General features: G+C 48.8%; 1 protein-coding gene across 7 annotated transcripts in view; it reads left to right on the forward strand.

The window, feature by feature from the left end:
* The window catches only part of SETD5 (SET domain containing 5), a 173,443-nt gene that overhangs the window by 86,454 nt on the left and 70,587 nt on the right, over positions 1–16,402 (forward strand). For 3 of the 7 annotated variants that reach the window (XM_073350785.2, XM_073350778.1, XM_073350781.1), the window contains exons 4-8: positions 2,421–2,632; positions 2,950–3,008; positions 3,384–3,571; positions 4,846–4,884; positions 8,611–8,853. In XM_073350785.2, the coding sequence (XP_073206886.1) occupies positions 2,421–2,632; positions 2,950–3,008; positions 3,384–3,571; positions 4,846–4,884; positions 8,611–8,853 (741 nt within the window). The remainder of the gene's footprint in view (positions 1–2,420; positions 2,633–2,949; positions 3,009–3,383; positions 3,572–4,845; positions 4,885–8,610; positions 8,854–16,402) is intronic. The other 4 variants (XM_073350779.2, XM_073350782.2, XM_073350783.1 and 1 more) reach the window with 3 other exon arrangements.

Below are 16,402 nucleotides of genomic sequence, written 5' to 3' on the forward strand. Positions count from 1 at the left end.
GTCCTCCTCGTTGCCCCGGCGTGGCCCAGGCAACACTGGTACGGGACCCTCTCGGGGCTGGCGGTAGCTCCGCCATGGCAGTTGCCGCTCCGCCAGACCTCCTCTCTCAGGGCCAGGGCTGCCGCCTCCTCCATCCCAACCTAGCAGCACTTCACCTCACGGCCTGGCTGCTCAGGGGCTAGGTGGCGAGGAAAGGACGTGTTCGGAACAGGTTCAGCATGTCCTCCTCGAAAGTAGACGGCCCTCCACTCGCCGCTCCTATGTGGCAAACTGGTCTCAGTTTTCGAGGTGGGCTGCAGGGCAAGGTGTTTCCCCGACGGCCACCCCTATCCAGCTTATCCTTGATTACCTCCTCCACCTGAGGGCCCAGGGACTGGCACCCTTGTCAGTCAGGTACACTTGGTGGCCATGTTGGCCTTTCATCCCCCGGTGCAAGGGCACACAGTGTTTTCCCATGCTATAACCGGCTGGTTCCTTAAGCGTTTGGACCATCTCTACCCATATTCCAAGCCCCTGGATCCACAGTGGGACCTAAACCTCGTGCTGGCTCATCTCACGAAGGCCCCGTTTGAACCACTGGCCACGTGTTCCTGGTCTCATCTCTCGTGGAAGGTGGCCTTCCTGGTAGCCATCACGTCAGCAAGGCGAGTCTCGGAGCTCAGGGCCCTAACCTCCTTATACGGTTTTTCATAAGGACAAGGTCAAGGTCCAGCTCCGCCCACACCCCGCATTCTTTCCAAAGGTGGTCTCCGCCTACCACATGGGTCAGGACATTTCTCTGCCAGTTCTTTGCCCCAAGCTTCACGCTACTAGTGAGGAACACCGTCTCCACACGCTCGACGTGAGGCAGGCTCTGGCTTTCTACCTCGAGCGGACCAAGCTGTTCAGAAAGTCTTCGCAATTGTTCATCGCCTTGGCTGAGCGCATGAAGGGTCAGACGATTTCCACTCAGCGCCTTTCTAAATGGATCAGTTCATGCATCCGTTCCTGTTATGAGCTGGTGGGGGTCCCCCCGCCGCCCATTGTGAGGGCACACTCGACTCGGGTGCAGGCCTCGTCAGCTGCCTTCGTGGCCCATATCCCCATCCAGGACATTTGTAGGGCCGCCACGTGGTCTTCGGTTCACATGTTCACCTCGCACTATGTGATCATTTCCCAGGCCAGGGATAATGCCAGGTTCGGCAGGGTGGTACTCCATCGTGGGAACTTGTGAACTCCTACCCACCTCCAACAGATATAGCTTGGAATCACCTATTGTGGAATACACATGAGTAATCACTCGAAGAAGAAAAGTCAGTTACCTTTTCCATAACTGGTGTTCTTCGAGATGTGTTGCTCATGTCTATTCCACACCCCGTCCTCCTTCCCCTCTGTCGGAGTTGTCTGGCAAGAAGGAACTGAGGGTAGGGGGAAGCGTGCAGCTCCCCTTATACCTCGCCAGGCAGGTGCCACTCCAGGTGTCGGGGGGGGGGGGGCGCTCCCCACTACGGCTACTGCTAGGAGAAAAACTTCCGGCACTGGTGCATGTGGTGAGCACGCACACCTATTGTGGACTAGACATGAGCAACACATCTGAAAGAACACCAGTTACAGAAAAGGTAACTGTCTTTTCCTGCAATGCTCTGTGAGGCAAATAGGAAAATCTGCAACAGCTTCCTTTAAATTTTAAAATGGAGGATTTTGTTGAATGAACCATATGAATGTGTAACACCTTCCACAGTATCCTCGCTGGTAGTGTTTGATACCAACTGCAATTTATTTTACACTGTCTTCACACTTGGTTTTTAGTGTGCTGCAGATTTTCATATTGAGAACACAACTGTCAGAACTTGAAAAGGTTGGGGAGAAGTTGAAGACTTGAGATATGCAGAGGGAAAGCATGGAAAGTGGTTTGAGATTTTGGGTTAAGCACATTAGCTGGAAGTTTTTTCAAAACGATTAGCAGAGAAACAGTCAATATTGACATTTGAATTGTTCTCAGAGGTTTCAATGTCAACAGCCCATTGAGACAAATTGTGCAGTTCACGTCTCTCAGAGCTATTGCTTCAAGCTATTTGCAGGCTGTTTTCCATTCAGATTGATTGTTGGTTTCCTGGATGGCTGTTGAGTTAGAACTGAGTTTATGCCTACACTGTAAGTTACTTTGATATAATTTATGTCGCTTAGGGGTGTGAATAAGCCACACTCCAGCGTGATGTAAATTGTGGACAACACTATGTCATCAGGAGAGCTTCTACTGTCAACATAGCTACTGCCTCTTGCGGAGGCAGGAGTTAGTAAGCCAATGGGAGAGCTCTGTCCTGTCGGCTTAAAGCACTTTCACCAGAAGTGCTTCAGCAGCACAGCTGCAGTGTAGACATACTCTAAGACTTTGAACTCCCTATGTTCAAAATAATACTGATGGAAATGTTTATTTTCAGGATCATAATTATGGAGCTCCTCCTCCTCCGACCCCTCCAGCATCTCCCCCAGTTCAGACTATCATCCCTCGGGCCGAGCTGAATGGCTTGCACTCACCTGACGAGGAGAACTCTGGGGACAGTGAGAGCTCCTCAGAGGGAGAGTCCATTCCCAGCTGGTGTCACTGCACTCTGTCTCAAGATGGCTTCCTCATCAAGTGTGACAAATGCAGGTAACTTCTGATACATCGCAGAACGGAACGGTTCCTGCTTTCACTTCTATTGCCAGACCATCACATTTGAGTTGGGGATCAACTTTCTGTTGCTGGTTGAAGTGTTCTCTCAAGTGCTTTGCCAAGTATCAGTCCTCCCCCTTTGTTCTGTCAACCTGACAAGTGTTGGTGGCACTAGGAGTGGAGATGAGAATGACAAATTGATGCTCTTATCACCCTGGGCCCCTTGCAGGGCATGCAGCTTGTGACATCTGGTTGACTTTCAAGTTGACTGACCCTTACAAAACTGGCTTCAATTGTTCATTCTCTTTTTGCAGGGGAATGAGCAGGGGAAAAGTGATCAGACTCCGCCGCCGGAAGCAGGACAATGTGTCAGGTAAGGCTGCGTTTATGCTGTGAGTAAAGGTGACACTGTTGTCTCCTCCAACAGGGCCAGAAGGTTCTTTGTTACTGTCTCTCAGTGCTATCACCTGTAGCTGTGATAAACACAATAATGTGTCTTTTTCTCTCCACCCTTGGGAGTCGAGGGATGTGGCAAGTTCTCTGCGGGGCAGAGAGACCAAATATGCAGTAATATCATCTTGTGCAGTGTCAGAAGGTTGGGAGAGCGGCGGAGGGGAGGTTGAACTTGCGGGGCTCTGAGGTTGAGGAGCAATGTCTAGCTAGCAAATCATTGTGAAGGAGGACCAAGAAGCATGCAGATCTCTCCAAGATAGACATAAAGTTGCTAACATGATACTCCTCCCTGCAGGTGGAGACAGTAGTGCAACCGAGAGTTGGGATGAGGAACTCTCTCCCTCCACAGTGTTGTACACAGCTACGCAGCACACACCAACAAGCATCACTCTCACTGTTAATCGGGTCCGTAGAAACAAACCTAAGAAGCGGAAGAGGAGTATGGAGAAAGCTCGCACTGCACCAAAGGCCAAGAAGATCAAGGTATGTGAACATGGCAAAAACATCCCAGACCAAATGCTGGGCACAGTATTGGTGAGTGCAGGCTGACCCCTGCTGCGGTCAGCATGCCCAAAAATGGGTCATCCTTTGGTTACTCCAAGTAAGCCTGTATGGAAAGGAAGTTCTCATGTCCCACCACTGCCTCATCTTTATGAGCTGCTTAGCCACCCCAGCCTGGAGCTTGCAGATTGATCTGTCTTCCCCTTTGTTTCCCTGTACTGCCCTTTGGCATTCAGAGGCTTTAGGTTTGGTTTTGAATTGCATCTCCGTTTTTCTTGCTGGTTCATCAGAATTCAGAAAAACCTGTTCAGGGGTCCACATCTGCTTGTGGCAGAAGGTTCATTGATATGATGGGACTGAAACGTTAGGAGGACACTGTTCTTTTTTTCTCAGAGGTGTGTGCTGTGTGTCTGGGATGCAGTTTCTGGTGGGGGTGGGCTGATTCTTGGGAAGGAGATCTCCATGGGTGCTTTTCATTGTCTAACAGCCCCCTTTCTGGAGTTCCCACAAGTTGTGGCACTTCTGGGTGGCTTTCTTTGAGATGGTATGAGGCTGATGAAAGGATTTGGGGATTTTGAATTGCTTTGGATTGTTCTTCGTCATGCCTGTATGTGTTGTGAAGCAGACAATACATGTTATTTATGTCTTCTTCACCAGCAGCTTGATTAGTGTAGTTTGCTATTTACTTGGGCTTTCCGTGAAATTGATCTGCCGCCACAGAGATAGCAGAATACGGCTTACTTGTAAGGGTTAAGGAATTGATAGCACCATCCCTCTGTGATCTGCAGTGGTTGCTGATAAACCAGCTGGTTCAATTCTTAGAATTACTGAATAATAAAGCTCAATGAGAGATGGTCCCCGACCCTCCTCCTTACCAAGGCAGTTGAGATTGGTCAGCTCACTCTTTCTCGTGGTCCAAAGGTTTTTCCTTAGTCAGGTCAGGGGGGATGAACTTTCTCAGTTCAGGAATACTGTCTGTGAAACTCCCTCTCTGAGAATGTCTGCTGGAGTCCTTCTGTGGAGCTTTTCTGTTCAGGTCCAGCACTTCCTGTTTAAATCTTCCTGTGGCTTCTGCCATTTTTTTGTGAAATGCTGTGATCTCTGGGCCATTGGGCTGGGAGTAATTTACATGTTTAATGTTATCTAATTTAAATGTGATCCTTGGACTCCATCGAGTGGTGGGGGAGAGAGCTTTATAGAAATCTAAAGAAAGGGTATAAATACTGATGGGCATCGTTCTCTTGTTTTGGGCACAGGCCTTTCGAGAAGGTTCACGGAAATCTCTGCGGATGAAGGTGAGTGGAACTGAGCTGCCTGCATGATTGTGTCACTTCTCTCAGCAGTTTTTTTCCTGATTTGTCTGTCTGGGGCTCTCTGATTCTGACACTAGCTTCTGGATAAGCCCTGACCTTTCACGCACCAGAAAGGAACCCTTTCTGAGTTGGTGTTAGAGGAATTTCCCATTGGTTGGTGAACTCTGCTTTCATCTGAGAGGGCTTATCAATTTCTCTCTGCTGGGTAAACCCCATCCTGCCACCTAGGGTGAGGTTGATCAGTGACACCTGTGAGGAGAGATTTTGAGGTGTGAGAATGCAGGATTGAGTCATGGCCCAGTATCTAGTGAGGTAAGCTGTCATTTGACTCATCTAATCTAATGTACTTGTACGTTAAGTTTAAATAATATTGGGGTCCACAACAGAAATGGTCTTGTTCCTCTCCATGCCCCATGAACTGGGATGGATGAATGCAAGTATTCAGGCTTTCTGGGTTGGTAATGGTTGTCTCACAAGTACCATTTCTGGGGAAAGGATTACATTTGGACCAAAGCACTGTCCTAGAAATGTAGCATTTATCCTATCAGATCAGACCAAGGTCCATCTGTGATGTACCAGGGTACAATCTTGACTAATGAGCAGCTATGTCACCCCTGCCCTGCAGCTTTGGGTGCCGTACAATGTCTTGCTGAAGGAGTTCCCACTTGGATTGTTCACAAACAGCCTTTGAGTGTGCAAGCCACACCTTGAGTGTCTGTGCAACTGCAGCCTGCCAGCCACGCTGGGGTTACTCCTAGGTCCACCATGCTTTGTATTTCCTTGACTGTACCTTGACAGTGGGCCCTGTAGGGTCTGCTGGAAAAGGTGGCTGTGGCCCTTCTGTAATGATTTTTTTATGAGTTAGCAAGTGTCTTCCCTGGCTTGTTAGAAAACCCCTCTTTGTGTTCTTGCAGCACAGACAACACCTCTCTTTGACTGTTTCCAGCCACCACACTTGAGACTCGCTCAAAATTTGGTGTACCAGTGCTTAAAGTGTAAGCCTCATTTAAAATAACAAGCTGTGCATAAACTTTGCTTGCTGCGTCACTTTGACATACCAGGGTACAGTCTAGGCTGGAGGCTACGGCAGCAAAGCATTGTAAAGGGCACCCCAGGATAGAGGGCAGGGGTGACACAGCAGCTCATTAGTCTGGATTGTACCCTGGTATGTCTCACCATCCCAGTTCAGTATCTTGGCTCTGATAGTCACCAATATCAGATGGTTCAGAGGAAGTTGCACAAAATCCTGTAGTGGACAGTTATATATGTAACTCAAGCTTCTGAATATTGTTATCCTTTGTTTATCTGATCTAACATAATTGTGAATGTTCTTATTATGCTCTGAGGTTATTCTGTGGTGCCTGTCACTGAAGTATCCGTTCCAAAAACATTTCAGTTCTTTATGAATCCTGCTAAGTTCTTGGCCTCGGTATCTTGTGTCAGAGAGTTCCATAGGTTAATTATGTCATGTAAAAAGAATTTCCCTTTTAAATATATTGCCTTCCAATGTTATTGTTTGGCTCCCTTGCTGTAGTCTTATAGGAGAGGGTAAACAGGAGCACGTAATTACGTTCTCTCTCATTCACTTTTAATAATGCCTTTATCATGGCCTCATTCATTTCCTGTCAAAACTACAATCCCAGTCTTCTCAGTATCATCTTATGCAGAGGTCTTTCCATGCTTCTAGCCACTTTTCATTGCCCGTTCTGCACCCACGTTATTTGTGCTCAGGATTAGAGCCCTCCACTGTGTTGGGTGCTGCACTAACATGTAAAACACAGTCTGGTTTGAGAGAATGCAGCAAATGAGTGTGAAAACCATGGAAGGGAAGGTAGGACAAGGTAACAGTGCTAATATTGTATACTTACATATTTATTTTATAGTTATTTATTAATTACATCATTGTCGCACCTAGAGCCCTTGTCATGGACCAGAACTCCATTGTGCTAGGTGCTGTACAAACAAAGAACAAAAAGACAGTTCCTGCCCCCGAGGAGCTTACAATCTAAGTGTGAAACAAGAAACAGATGTATACAGAGGTGTGGGATCACAGGGAATCTGTGAGAGAGTATTAGTGGTAGGCAGGGGTCTCAGCACACCAGCAGCCTGACTGTTGTCGGGTTCTTCCTAGGCATCCCAGCAAAGGAGCATTTGAAGGAGGATAATGAGGCAGCTTTGTAAGTGTTTATGGTGCGTGCCTTGCAAATGCAGGGTTAGCCTGGGAGAAAGCACGAAGGTGCTTGTTTGTGAAAACTTTACAATTAGGTGATGGAGGCTGGAATCACGGGTCAATTGGAGGCAGGAGTTGGCAGCAAATGAGAAATTATATGTAAAGTGGGGATTGATCCTGAGTGGCCTTGAAAGTGAATACAAGCAACTTACATTTGATTCAGTAGAGAGCATGGAGCTGGTGGAGAGATACCGAGAGACACGATCAAAGTGACAGGCTAGGACAGGGGTGGCCAACCTGAGCCTGAGAAGGAGCCAGAATTTACCAATGTACATTGCCAAAGAGCCACAGTAATACATCAGCAGCCCCCCCATCAGCATTCCCTGAGCGACTTCTGCTCACCGGCCTGCCGATCAGCGCCTCCCCCTCCCTCCCCGCACCTCCTGATCAGCTGTTTTCGTGGCATGCAGGAGGCTCTGGGGGGGAAGGAGAGGAGCGACGGCATGGCAGGTTCAGGGGAGGGGAAGGGGAAGGGGTGGAGTGGGGGCAGGGCCTGTGGCAGAGCCAAGGGTTGAGCAGTGAGCACCCCCCAGCACATTCAAAAGTTGGCACCTGTAGCTCCAGCCCCGGAGTCGGTGCCTGTACAAGGAGCTGCATATTAACTTCTGAAGAGCCTCATGTGGCTCCGGAGCCACAGGTTGGCCACCGCGGGCTGGGAAAATGATCTTAGCAGCAGCATTCTTAATGGATATGAGTGGAGCAAGATTGCATTTGTCAAGATCAGAGGGCAGGATGTTGCAGGAATCAAGACACAGGATGATGAACCCTTGGACAATGGGCACAGCTGTAATGTTCCAAGCCGGAGTGAAGTGTTAGTTAAAAATAACAAAATATAAACAATTTTATTATGTGTCTATTTCTACTATTTAATCCTCCACCTGTTCTGTTATTTCTGCCTTTCCCTTTTTGCAACCTCTACACAAGTGTGCATTTTTACTAGCTTATTGCTACTTTTTATTCTTAAACATTTACCTTTTAGTGTTTTGTCCTTTCTGTTGTTGGGGTTGGGAACTATAGAAGGAATGTTGGGGCGAGAGCAAAATGAGGAGTGGGGAATAAAGGGCTGGAAAGGGAAGAGTAGGCAAGAGGAGCAGGGAAAAAGGAGGAGGTCATGAGGCAAGTGAGAAAAACAGGTCTTGTTTCTCTGTTCCCCATGCCTCTGAGTCTGTCTCCTTTCCATATAGGACAACTCAAGCAGTGTGTCCCTTATGGGTTTCACCCAACGCTAAATTTTCCATGGCTCACTAGTAAGAAGCAGCTCTGTGATAGAGAGTGGAAAATGTAATGGTACCACCTCTTGGATACCCATGTGGTCATCTGAGTATTTGAGTGGGGCCCAGGGCTGGTGTGCAACTCACTTTTCTAGTTCTGGCAACAGAGGAAGAAGACTGGTGAGCTCCAGCACTTCCACCAGAGCTTCTAGGATTGAGTTTTCTCCCAGCAAGTACTATTCATTCACCCTATGTTCTCTGATGCAGAATTCTCCTTCTGAAGCACATGCCCTGGATGAGAACACAGCTGAGGGTTGGGAGAACCGGATACGGCTCTGGACAGATCAGTATGAAGAAGCCTTTACTAACCAGTACAGTGCTGATGTACAGAACCTCCTGGAACAGCATCTAAGTGCCAATAAAGAATTTGTGGGCAAAACTGCTGTGCTGGACACAATCAACAAGACAGAGTTGTCCTGCAATAATACAGTTATTGGGTCCCAGATGCAGGTAAGAACCAGTGTGAATACAGGAGCAGGTGGAGGCCAATCCCTGGGGTCCTAAGTGCAAAGTCTCAGCTGGTGAGCAAGAAGACCATTTCAAGTCCCTGATGCAGATAAAGGCATATCTGTGTATAAGTATTTGCAGTAGAAATAGGGAGATATGCTATTGTTCAAGGCGTTGGTTAAAACCTCATCTGGAAAACTGTGTGCAGTTCGGGTCATCCATGTTCAAGAAAGATGTATTCATACTGGAACAGGTGCAGAGAAGGGCTCCAAGGCCGATCATGGGAATTGAGCTTGTCTTACAAGAGGAGACTAAAAGAGCTTGGCTTGTGTAGCTAGCAAAATGAAGGCTGAGAGGAGATATGACTGGTGTCTATACATACACCTGAGAGGAGATGAGCTATTTAAGCAAAATGAACAATGCTGGCACAAAAACAAATGGGTATAAACTGGCTGTGCATACATTCAGGCTGAAAATTCGAAGAAGGTTTCTAACCATGAGCAGTGAGTTTCTGGAATAGGCTCCCAATAGGATTGGTGCGGGTAAATAACCCAACTAGTTTTAGTTTATGGATATGATTATCTGACGAAGTTGCCTGCAGTATCAAGGGGTTGAATTCAATGACCCTGAAGATCCATTCCAGTCCTGTGTTTCTATATATAGAAGGAAGAGGTTAACATAGTTCATGAGTAAGGCTAAGATTTTGTCATGGATATTATTAGTAAAAGTCATGGACAGGTCACTGGCAATAAGGAAAAATTAATGGAAGTCCATGACCTGTCCCTGACTTTTACTAAAAATATCCCTGAGAAAGTAGAGAACCTAGCTGCGGGATCCCCACACCGCCTTCAGAGGTTTGGCAGCTGCTGGGCCACTCTGGGGGCCCCCACCAGCTGTGGGGGCTCGGAGCTCCAAGGTACCACCCACGGCCGCTGGAAGCTTTGAAGGACCCACAGTGCATGCGGTTGCTCGGAACTCCAGGTGTCCCGCCGCCTGCAGCAGCTAGGAGCTGCAGTGGGGGAGGGGAGCCCTGCCACCCATGGCAGTCAGGAGCTGCAGTGGGGAAGGGGAGCCCTGCCACCCAAGGCAGCTGGGAGCTGTGGGGGGGGGGCAGTTAAGAGCTGCCTGGGGCCCACAGTGGCCAGGAACTCCAGGGGAGCTGGGGTCCCCCCGCTGCAGTTCCTGGTCGACAGGGCTGAATTCACAGAGTTCGCTAGAAGTCATGGATTCTGTGACCTCCATGAAAAAATCGTAGCCTTATTTATGAGACATCAGGCCAAGAGTCCTTACCACTTCTTGCGCACCCTTCCCAACTCTGTTTACAGAAGAATGAGGCCCTTCTCAGGGATAGGTCCAGAAATCTTCCTGACCTAACCAAACCATTGCTGCTACATAAGGGATGTTTTATATCTTCCTGGAATATATTTTCTTTTTTGTGCTAAGGTCCACACATTCATTGCAATGGGTACTTCAGTCTTACAGTTTAGGGGCAGAATCCCTCCTGTCAGTCTCTGGAGCAGGGGTTATTTCCTGCCTCCTGATGTTCCCTCCAGTTTTTTCTGCCTTTACAGCAGCCAGTGGCTCAACCACCCTCCCTGCTGCAAAGCTTTTCTGAGGGAAATTCCAAACTTTGCTTCAAATTTGTAGACTAACAGTTGGACTCAATAATGTCTTGTCTAATTCCCAGTTGTGTCCCAAGGCTGTACTGGATTTTTGAGGAGATTGTCTCTGAGCTCAGGTTTGCTCCTCTCTCTGAAGCAGGATCATAGGGACAAACTCCCCAAAGGAGGATAAAATGAATAATACATTCAGCACCATTTCCCTCCTCAGTTTTAGAGTGCAGCATTGCATATCAGTGCAGAAAGGACCAGGCCATAGATGTGCTGATTCTTGAAGCATGCAGATCTCTCCCACCACCAGGGGAATTCTTCCACTTTAGGAAAGGAAGGTCAGCATTTCACATCCAAGTTAGAGAACCAAATCGTAAACTTTAATTTTTTATTGAAACCAAATAGAGAAGAGACTGTCGGGCAAGAGTGTAATGAGTACTGTAAAATTACCCTTAGGAGGTCTGCATTGCCCTAGACGATCTATAACTATCTGTCCTCATACACACTGGGAAGATATATAAAAGGGGCAGAGGTGTCCTGACAGACCTACAAGACTGAGAAAGTATCAAGTTGTCATCAGCTGCTGCTGCTGTGGGTTGCCATGCCCTGGCTGTTGGGCTGGCGTTCCCAGCTGTGGGTCACCATGCTCAAATATCCAGGTTATTGCTCGAAGTTTCTGCTGCAGGCTGCCATGCCTCTACTCCACCTCCCCCTACCCCCGCCACCCCCCAGCAGATAGCTGTGGAGTGATGAGCGTGACAGCTGCCCAAATGTGGAAGAACTGACAGGCTGTAAGGAGCCTCCACCATTTACTACTTTTGCACTCACGACCACCCACATAGTCTAAAGTTTATAAGGCCAGAAGGTTCCTCAGTATGCACCAGACAAAATTTGTCCCGTTGTCTCTAACAAAGATACGTGTGGCTATTATCCCTGGTGGTCAAGGACTCAGCATTTATAACTGGGGGAGATTTTTACCAGATAATGGCCTCCTCACTGTGCAGGCCCTTCACAAGCAACTGAGTCCAGGCAGTCCTGGCCTCAGCCCCCTCCTTTGAGCATGAAAACTCTCAGGGGGCAGGTCAACAGAAACAAACATGAACTGTCATCTGCCACCTTAAGCACCCTTGTCGCTCTCATCAGGTTGGATAATATTACAAGTGTAGTCTTCTCAACCTAAAAAATTCACATGACTGAAGGGTTTCTCCCTGAAGAGAGAGAACTAGAGACTCAAATCTTTTACATGCAGGTAAATGAGGTCTTGAAGCTGATTTGTTTGAGCATCTCATCCCCAGCTATCTTAGTGATACAATGGGAACTTTATGGAAACCTGAGGCTATTCAGAGTCATCAGAAAAGTTGGCTTTTAATTCTAACTCCTACCAAACACTGGAATAGGAATAGAAAGGAATAGATGTAATATGGCAAGTTGAAGCAATCTGTGAAGTGCAATAGGAGAAAATATCTCTTTGCAAGTGGTAGCTAGAACAAGTACAGGGTCAATAACTGCCCTCAGTTGCCTCAGAGCTATCTGCAGGTCTCCTGACCCTTGTTATTTTGAGTTAGACCCCAGATTGGTGCCTGGCTCTTTGAATTTGAGAACAAAAGGGCTACTAATAACTTTGACTAAATGAAGTCATTGGACATTGTCCAGAGGGGACTGTGCAAGAATGCCTAGATGAACTTTGTCCCATTCACAATCTCAGCAACCCAGGGAAAAGCTGTGACATGAATGAAGGATTCAGAATCATTGGGGTTACAAGTGACCACAGGGGTCAGTCTAATCCCCTGCCAACGTGCAGGATTTGTTGTGTCTAAACCATCCAAGAGAGACGGCTATCCAGCCTCCTTTGGCAAACCTCCAGGGAAGGAGCTTCCACAGCCTCCCTAAGCAGTCTGTTCCCCTGTCCTGAACTGTTCTTACAGTTAGAGGAAGTTTTTCCTCAGATTTAATCTAAATCTGCTATGCTGTGGTTTGAACCCGTTGCCTCTTGTCTTGCCATTGTGAATTTCAGATCAGAGCACTACAACCTGATCCCCATCCGATTTTTAGCCTCAGAAAATCATGAACAAGCAGAGAGAGGCCCTGTCAGAAACATCTGCTTGTTCATGTTCATTCCATACGAAGTGTGTGTGCACACCATGTGCACTGTTGCCGTAGATTTTTCCCTTAGTAGTATCCATTGGGCTGGCTCTATGGCCCTCTGATGCCACAGGTTATGCAGTGGTATAAGGGACGCTGCTGGCCCCTCACCCTCTCGGTTCCTTCTTACAGCCCATGACAGTTGCTGGAACAGCCCTTGTTACTTTGGCAAGGCTTCTTCCTATTGGTTTTCTGAGGTTTTTCTGTGTTCATTGTTATCATAGTGTAGTGTATATGGATTCAAGTAGTTTTAGTGTATATAATTAGTGTAAATAGTTAGTTCCTGTCATAGAGGGACTTTCGCCCCAGGTGCCAGGCATGCCCCTTTCGCTGGTCTTCAAGCCTTTTACCTCCTGTGGCAAGCCTATGCTCCTGAGTGACCTGCACTCCAGCTACTTACAGTGCGTGGGTGCAACTCATGTGAAGAACAAATGCCAGATCTGTCAGGACTTCAGACCCCGCACCAAAAAAGACAGGGACATCAGACTGACAGCTGTCCTCATGCAAGCTACCCTCAGACCTGTCTCAGAGCTGAGCCTGTCCGATTTGACGCCAAGTACTTTGGTGTTAGGGTAAAGCGCTCCTCCAGCATTGAGCTCTTCATGGCACTGTCTCTGGTGCCAAGGAAGTAGTACAAGAAGCAGCATACTGAGAGAGGGCACTCACTCGTGCAGAAGACAGACAAGTGGAGAGAAGGCTGTTTAGTGAGACCTATGCCAGGCCATTCTTTTACCCCTGGACCTGTGTCGGCACTGTCGACTCTGCCGCATTCAGCCTGGTATGGGACCCTCTGCCGACACAAGGAAACCACTGCAGTGCCAGCGGACTGACAATGCTATTGACCCCAGAAGCTTTTCAGGTGGCCAGGGACCTTCTCTTTTTTCCGGTCCTGCCAGCTCCAGTGGGGCACCCACCAGCTCTGGCGTCCGGAAGCAGAAGGGAACAGGGTGCGTCAGGCGCCTTCCCAGCACCACCTAGGGGCAAGCCCCACTTGATTCCAGCATCCCGATCTCTGGCACACCACTGGTTCCCGGAGCCCAAGCACCACATGGAGGCAGAAGTGGGTACTGCTTCACTGTGGCTGCTGAGAGAAGAATCCTCTTCAGAGTCTGAAGGGGAACCTTATGTACTGCCAAAAGCCCACCATCGGTACCCAGCCTACGCTCCACTGAGCTTCAGCGCCAGTCCTCCAGCAGGCACCTAGCCAGCGGGTCACTGGCCTATGCAGTGGCCCTATTGGAACCTCTGGGGGTTTCCCCCGATGCTGGGTCCTTCCTCCCACCAATCCTACTCTGTGGTCTCTGAAAGATGGGCTAACGCTCCTTCCCACTTGGCACCGGACCCCGACTCTGCTACTGACTCCAGTACTGACTTCCAGGAGATGCCTCTAGTGGACATAGTCAAGGCAGAAGAAGAAGGAGGAGCCCCTCCCCTGGTGCAAGCCTTCTCCTTGTCCTACCCAGCTAAGGCTGTCGCGGGTCTCAGTAGCCTGCTTCCATAGGACAATTTCTGGGCCCATCAGGACCTTCTGAAGTGGGTCGCTTCAAACTTGGACTTGGAGATCGAGGAGCTCAAAGAGACATCACAGAGTCTTACTGATATCCTGGCTGCAGCAGCTCCATCCAAGGTGGCCCTGCCCATCAATGAGATGGTGATGGGACCAGTCAAGGCCCTGGGGCAAACTCCTTCTTCTTTGGCCCCTACTTCAAAGAGGGCAGAAAAGAATTCTGTGCCGGCAGGCAAGTTTGAATACCTGCACTCGCTTTGCTGGGGAAATATGATATTAATCTGTGGGACTCCCTGAATAAATTCAAAGACTCCCTGCCCCAAAAGTCAAGACAGGAGTTTGCAGCCTCCTAGAAGAGGGTTAGAACATGGCCAGGACCTTTCTCGAGGCGGCTCTGCATGCTGCCAACTCTGCAGCCTAGATAGTGGCCTCTGTGGTCACCATGAGGTGCTGTTCCTGGCTCCAGTCCTCTGGCCTTCCCAGTGAGGTCCAACAGTCCATCCAGGACCTTCCCTTCGAAGGCTCCTCTCTTTTCTCAGAGCAGATGGACACAAGACTTCATGGGCTGAAGGGCTCAGGGGCCACTCTATGATCTTTAGGTCTGTACGCTCCGTCTGCTTCCAGAAAGCACTTCAGGCCTCAGCAGCATCCTTGGTTCTTGGCACCTCCAAGATAGGAGCCCTACAAAAGAAAAAGAAGGAGTTATAAACAGCGCCAACCATTTCTGCCCACTTCAGCCTCCCAGTCGGGTCTCAAAGATACTCTGGTCGGCCCAAGCAGGCCTTTTGAAGGTGTGTCCAATGGCGCTGTACCAGTCACCGTATCGGATCTGCCTCCCCTTTTATTTTTTGATTGTCTGTCACTCTTCAGCCTGGCATGGTCATTCACACCATTGGTCCTGAACACAGTGACAGCTGGTTATACCCTGCAGTTTCTGCCTCCCCTCGCCCCATACCTCTTCAGGGACCCTTTTCATGATCAACTCCTCCTCTCGGAGGTGTAATCCCCCCTACTTATGGGGGCCATGGAGGAAGTTCCTCAAGACTAGAGAGGGAAGAGGTTCTACTCCTGGTATTTCCTAATGCCAAAGGGGGCCTCCAGCATATCATGGACCTATGTCGCCTCAGCAGATCTCCGGAAATTGAGGTTCCACATGGTCTTCCTGGCCTCCATCATTCCTTCCCTGGATCCGGGGGACTGGTACGCCGCCCTCAACTTAAAGGACGCGTACTTTCACATTTCTATCTCCCGTGGCCACAGAAGATTTTTCAGGTTTACAGTGTGTCAACGCCGCTACCACTGCTTATCGGCAGCCCTGCGTGTTTTCACAACGTGTACGGTGGTTGTTGCAGCCTTCCTCAGGTAGCGAGGCATACGAGTCTACCTGTACCTCTGTGACTGGCAGATCAAAAGTCAGTCGCAGGCTCAAGTACAGAATAGCATCAGCACAGTCCAAGCCACCTTCTGCGCACTGGGCCTGCTGATAAACGAGCAGAAGTCAACTCTTGTCCCAGGGTTCAGAGAATGGAATTTATTTGGGCTGTGGTCAACTTGACCCAAGCAAGGACATTCCTGCTGGAGGCCTTTTTCCAGACCATGATGGACCTGATATCCAATAACATGGCCCACCCAATCACAACAGCTCGGGTGTGCCTCAAGCTTCTAGGTCACATGGCGGCTTGTACTTACATGGTTCAATATGCAAGGCTGCGCCTCGGGCCCCTCCAAATGTGGCTAGCGTCAATTTACTCCCTGAGAAGACACAACTTGGACTCAGTGTTTACGATCCCTCCCCTGGTTCTCACCACCCTGAACTGGTGGAAAGACCCAAGATAGGTAATAATGGGGGTGCCCTTTGTTAACCCACAACCATCAGTATCCTTAATTTTGGATGTGTCAAACATAGCATGGGGAGCCCACCTTAACAACTTCGGATCTTGGATCCTCTGGTCCCAGGAAGGAACTCTCCTGCACATAAACATCAGCAGTTCAGAGCGGTGTACTTAGCATGCCAGATGTTCCTTCCCCAGGTCTCAGGCAAGGTGGTACAAGTCCTGACAGACAATACAGCAGCCAGGTTCTATGTCAATAAGCAAGGATGGACTCGATCCTCAGCCCTGTATCAGAAGACTGGCCATCTATGGGACTTCTGTGCGAGACGCTCCATTCATCTCCAGGTGTCACATCGCCTGGGAGCCTGGAACATATTGGCAGATAACCAAATTCATTTTCCAAAGGTGGGGGCCTCCCCAGGTGGATCTGTTCACCATCAGGCAGAACAGAAAATGCTGTT

Source organism: Lepidochelys kempii, chromosome 7, assembly GCF_965140285.1.
Source record: "Lepidochelys kempii isolate rLepKem1 chromosome 7, rLepKem1.hap1, whole genome shotgun sequence".
Classification (NCBI taxonomy): Eukaryota; Metazoa; Chordata; order Testudines; family Cheloniidae; genus Lepidochelys; species Lepidochelys kempii.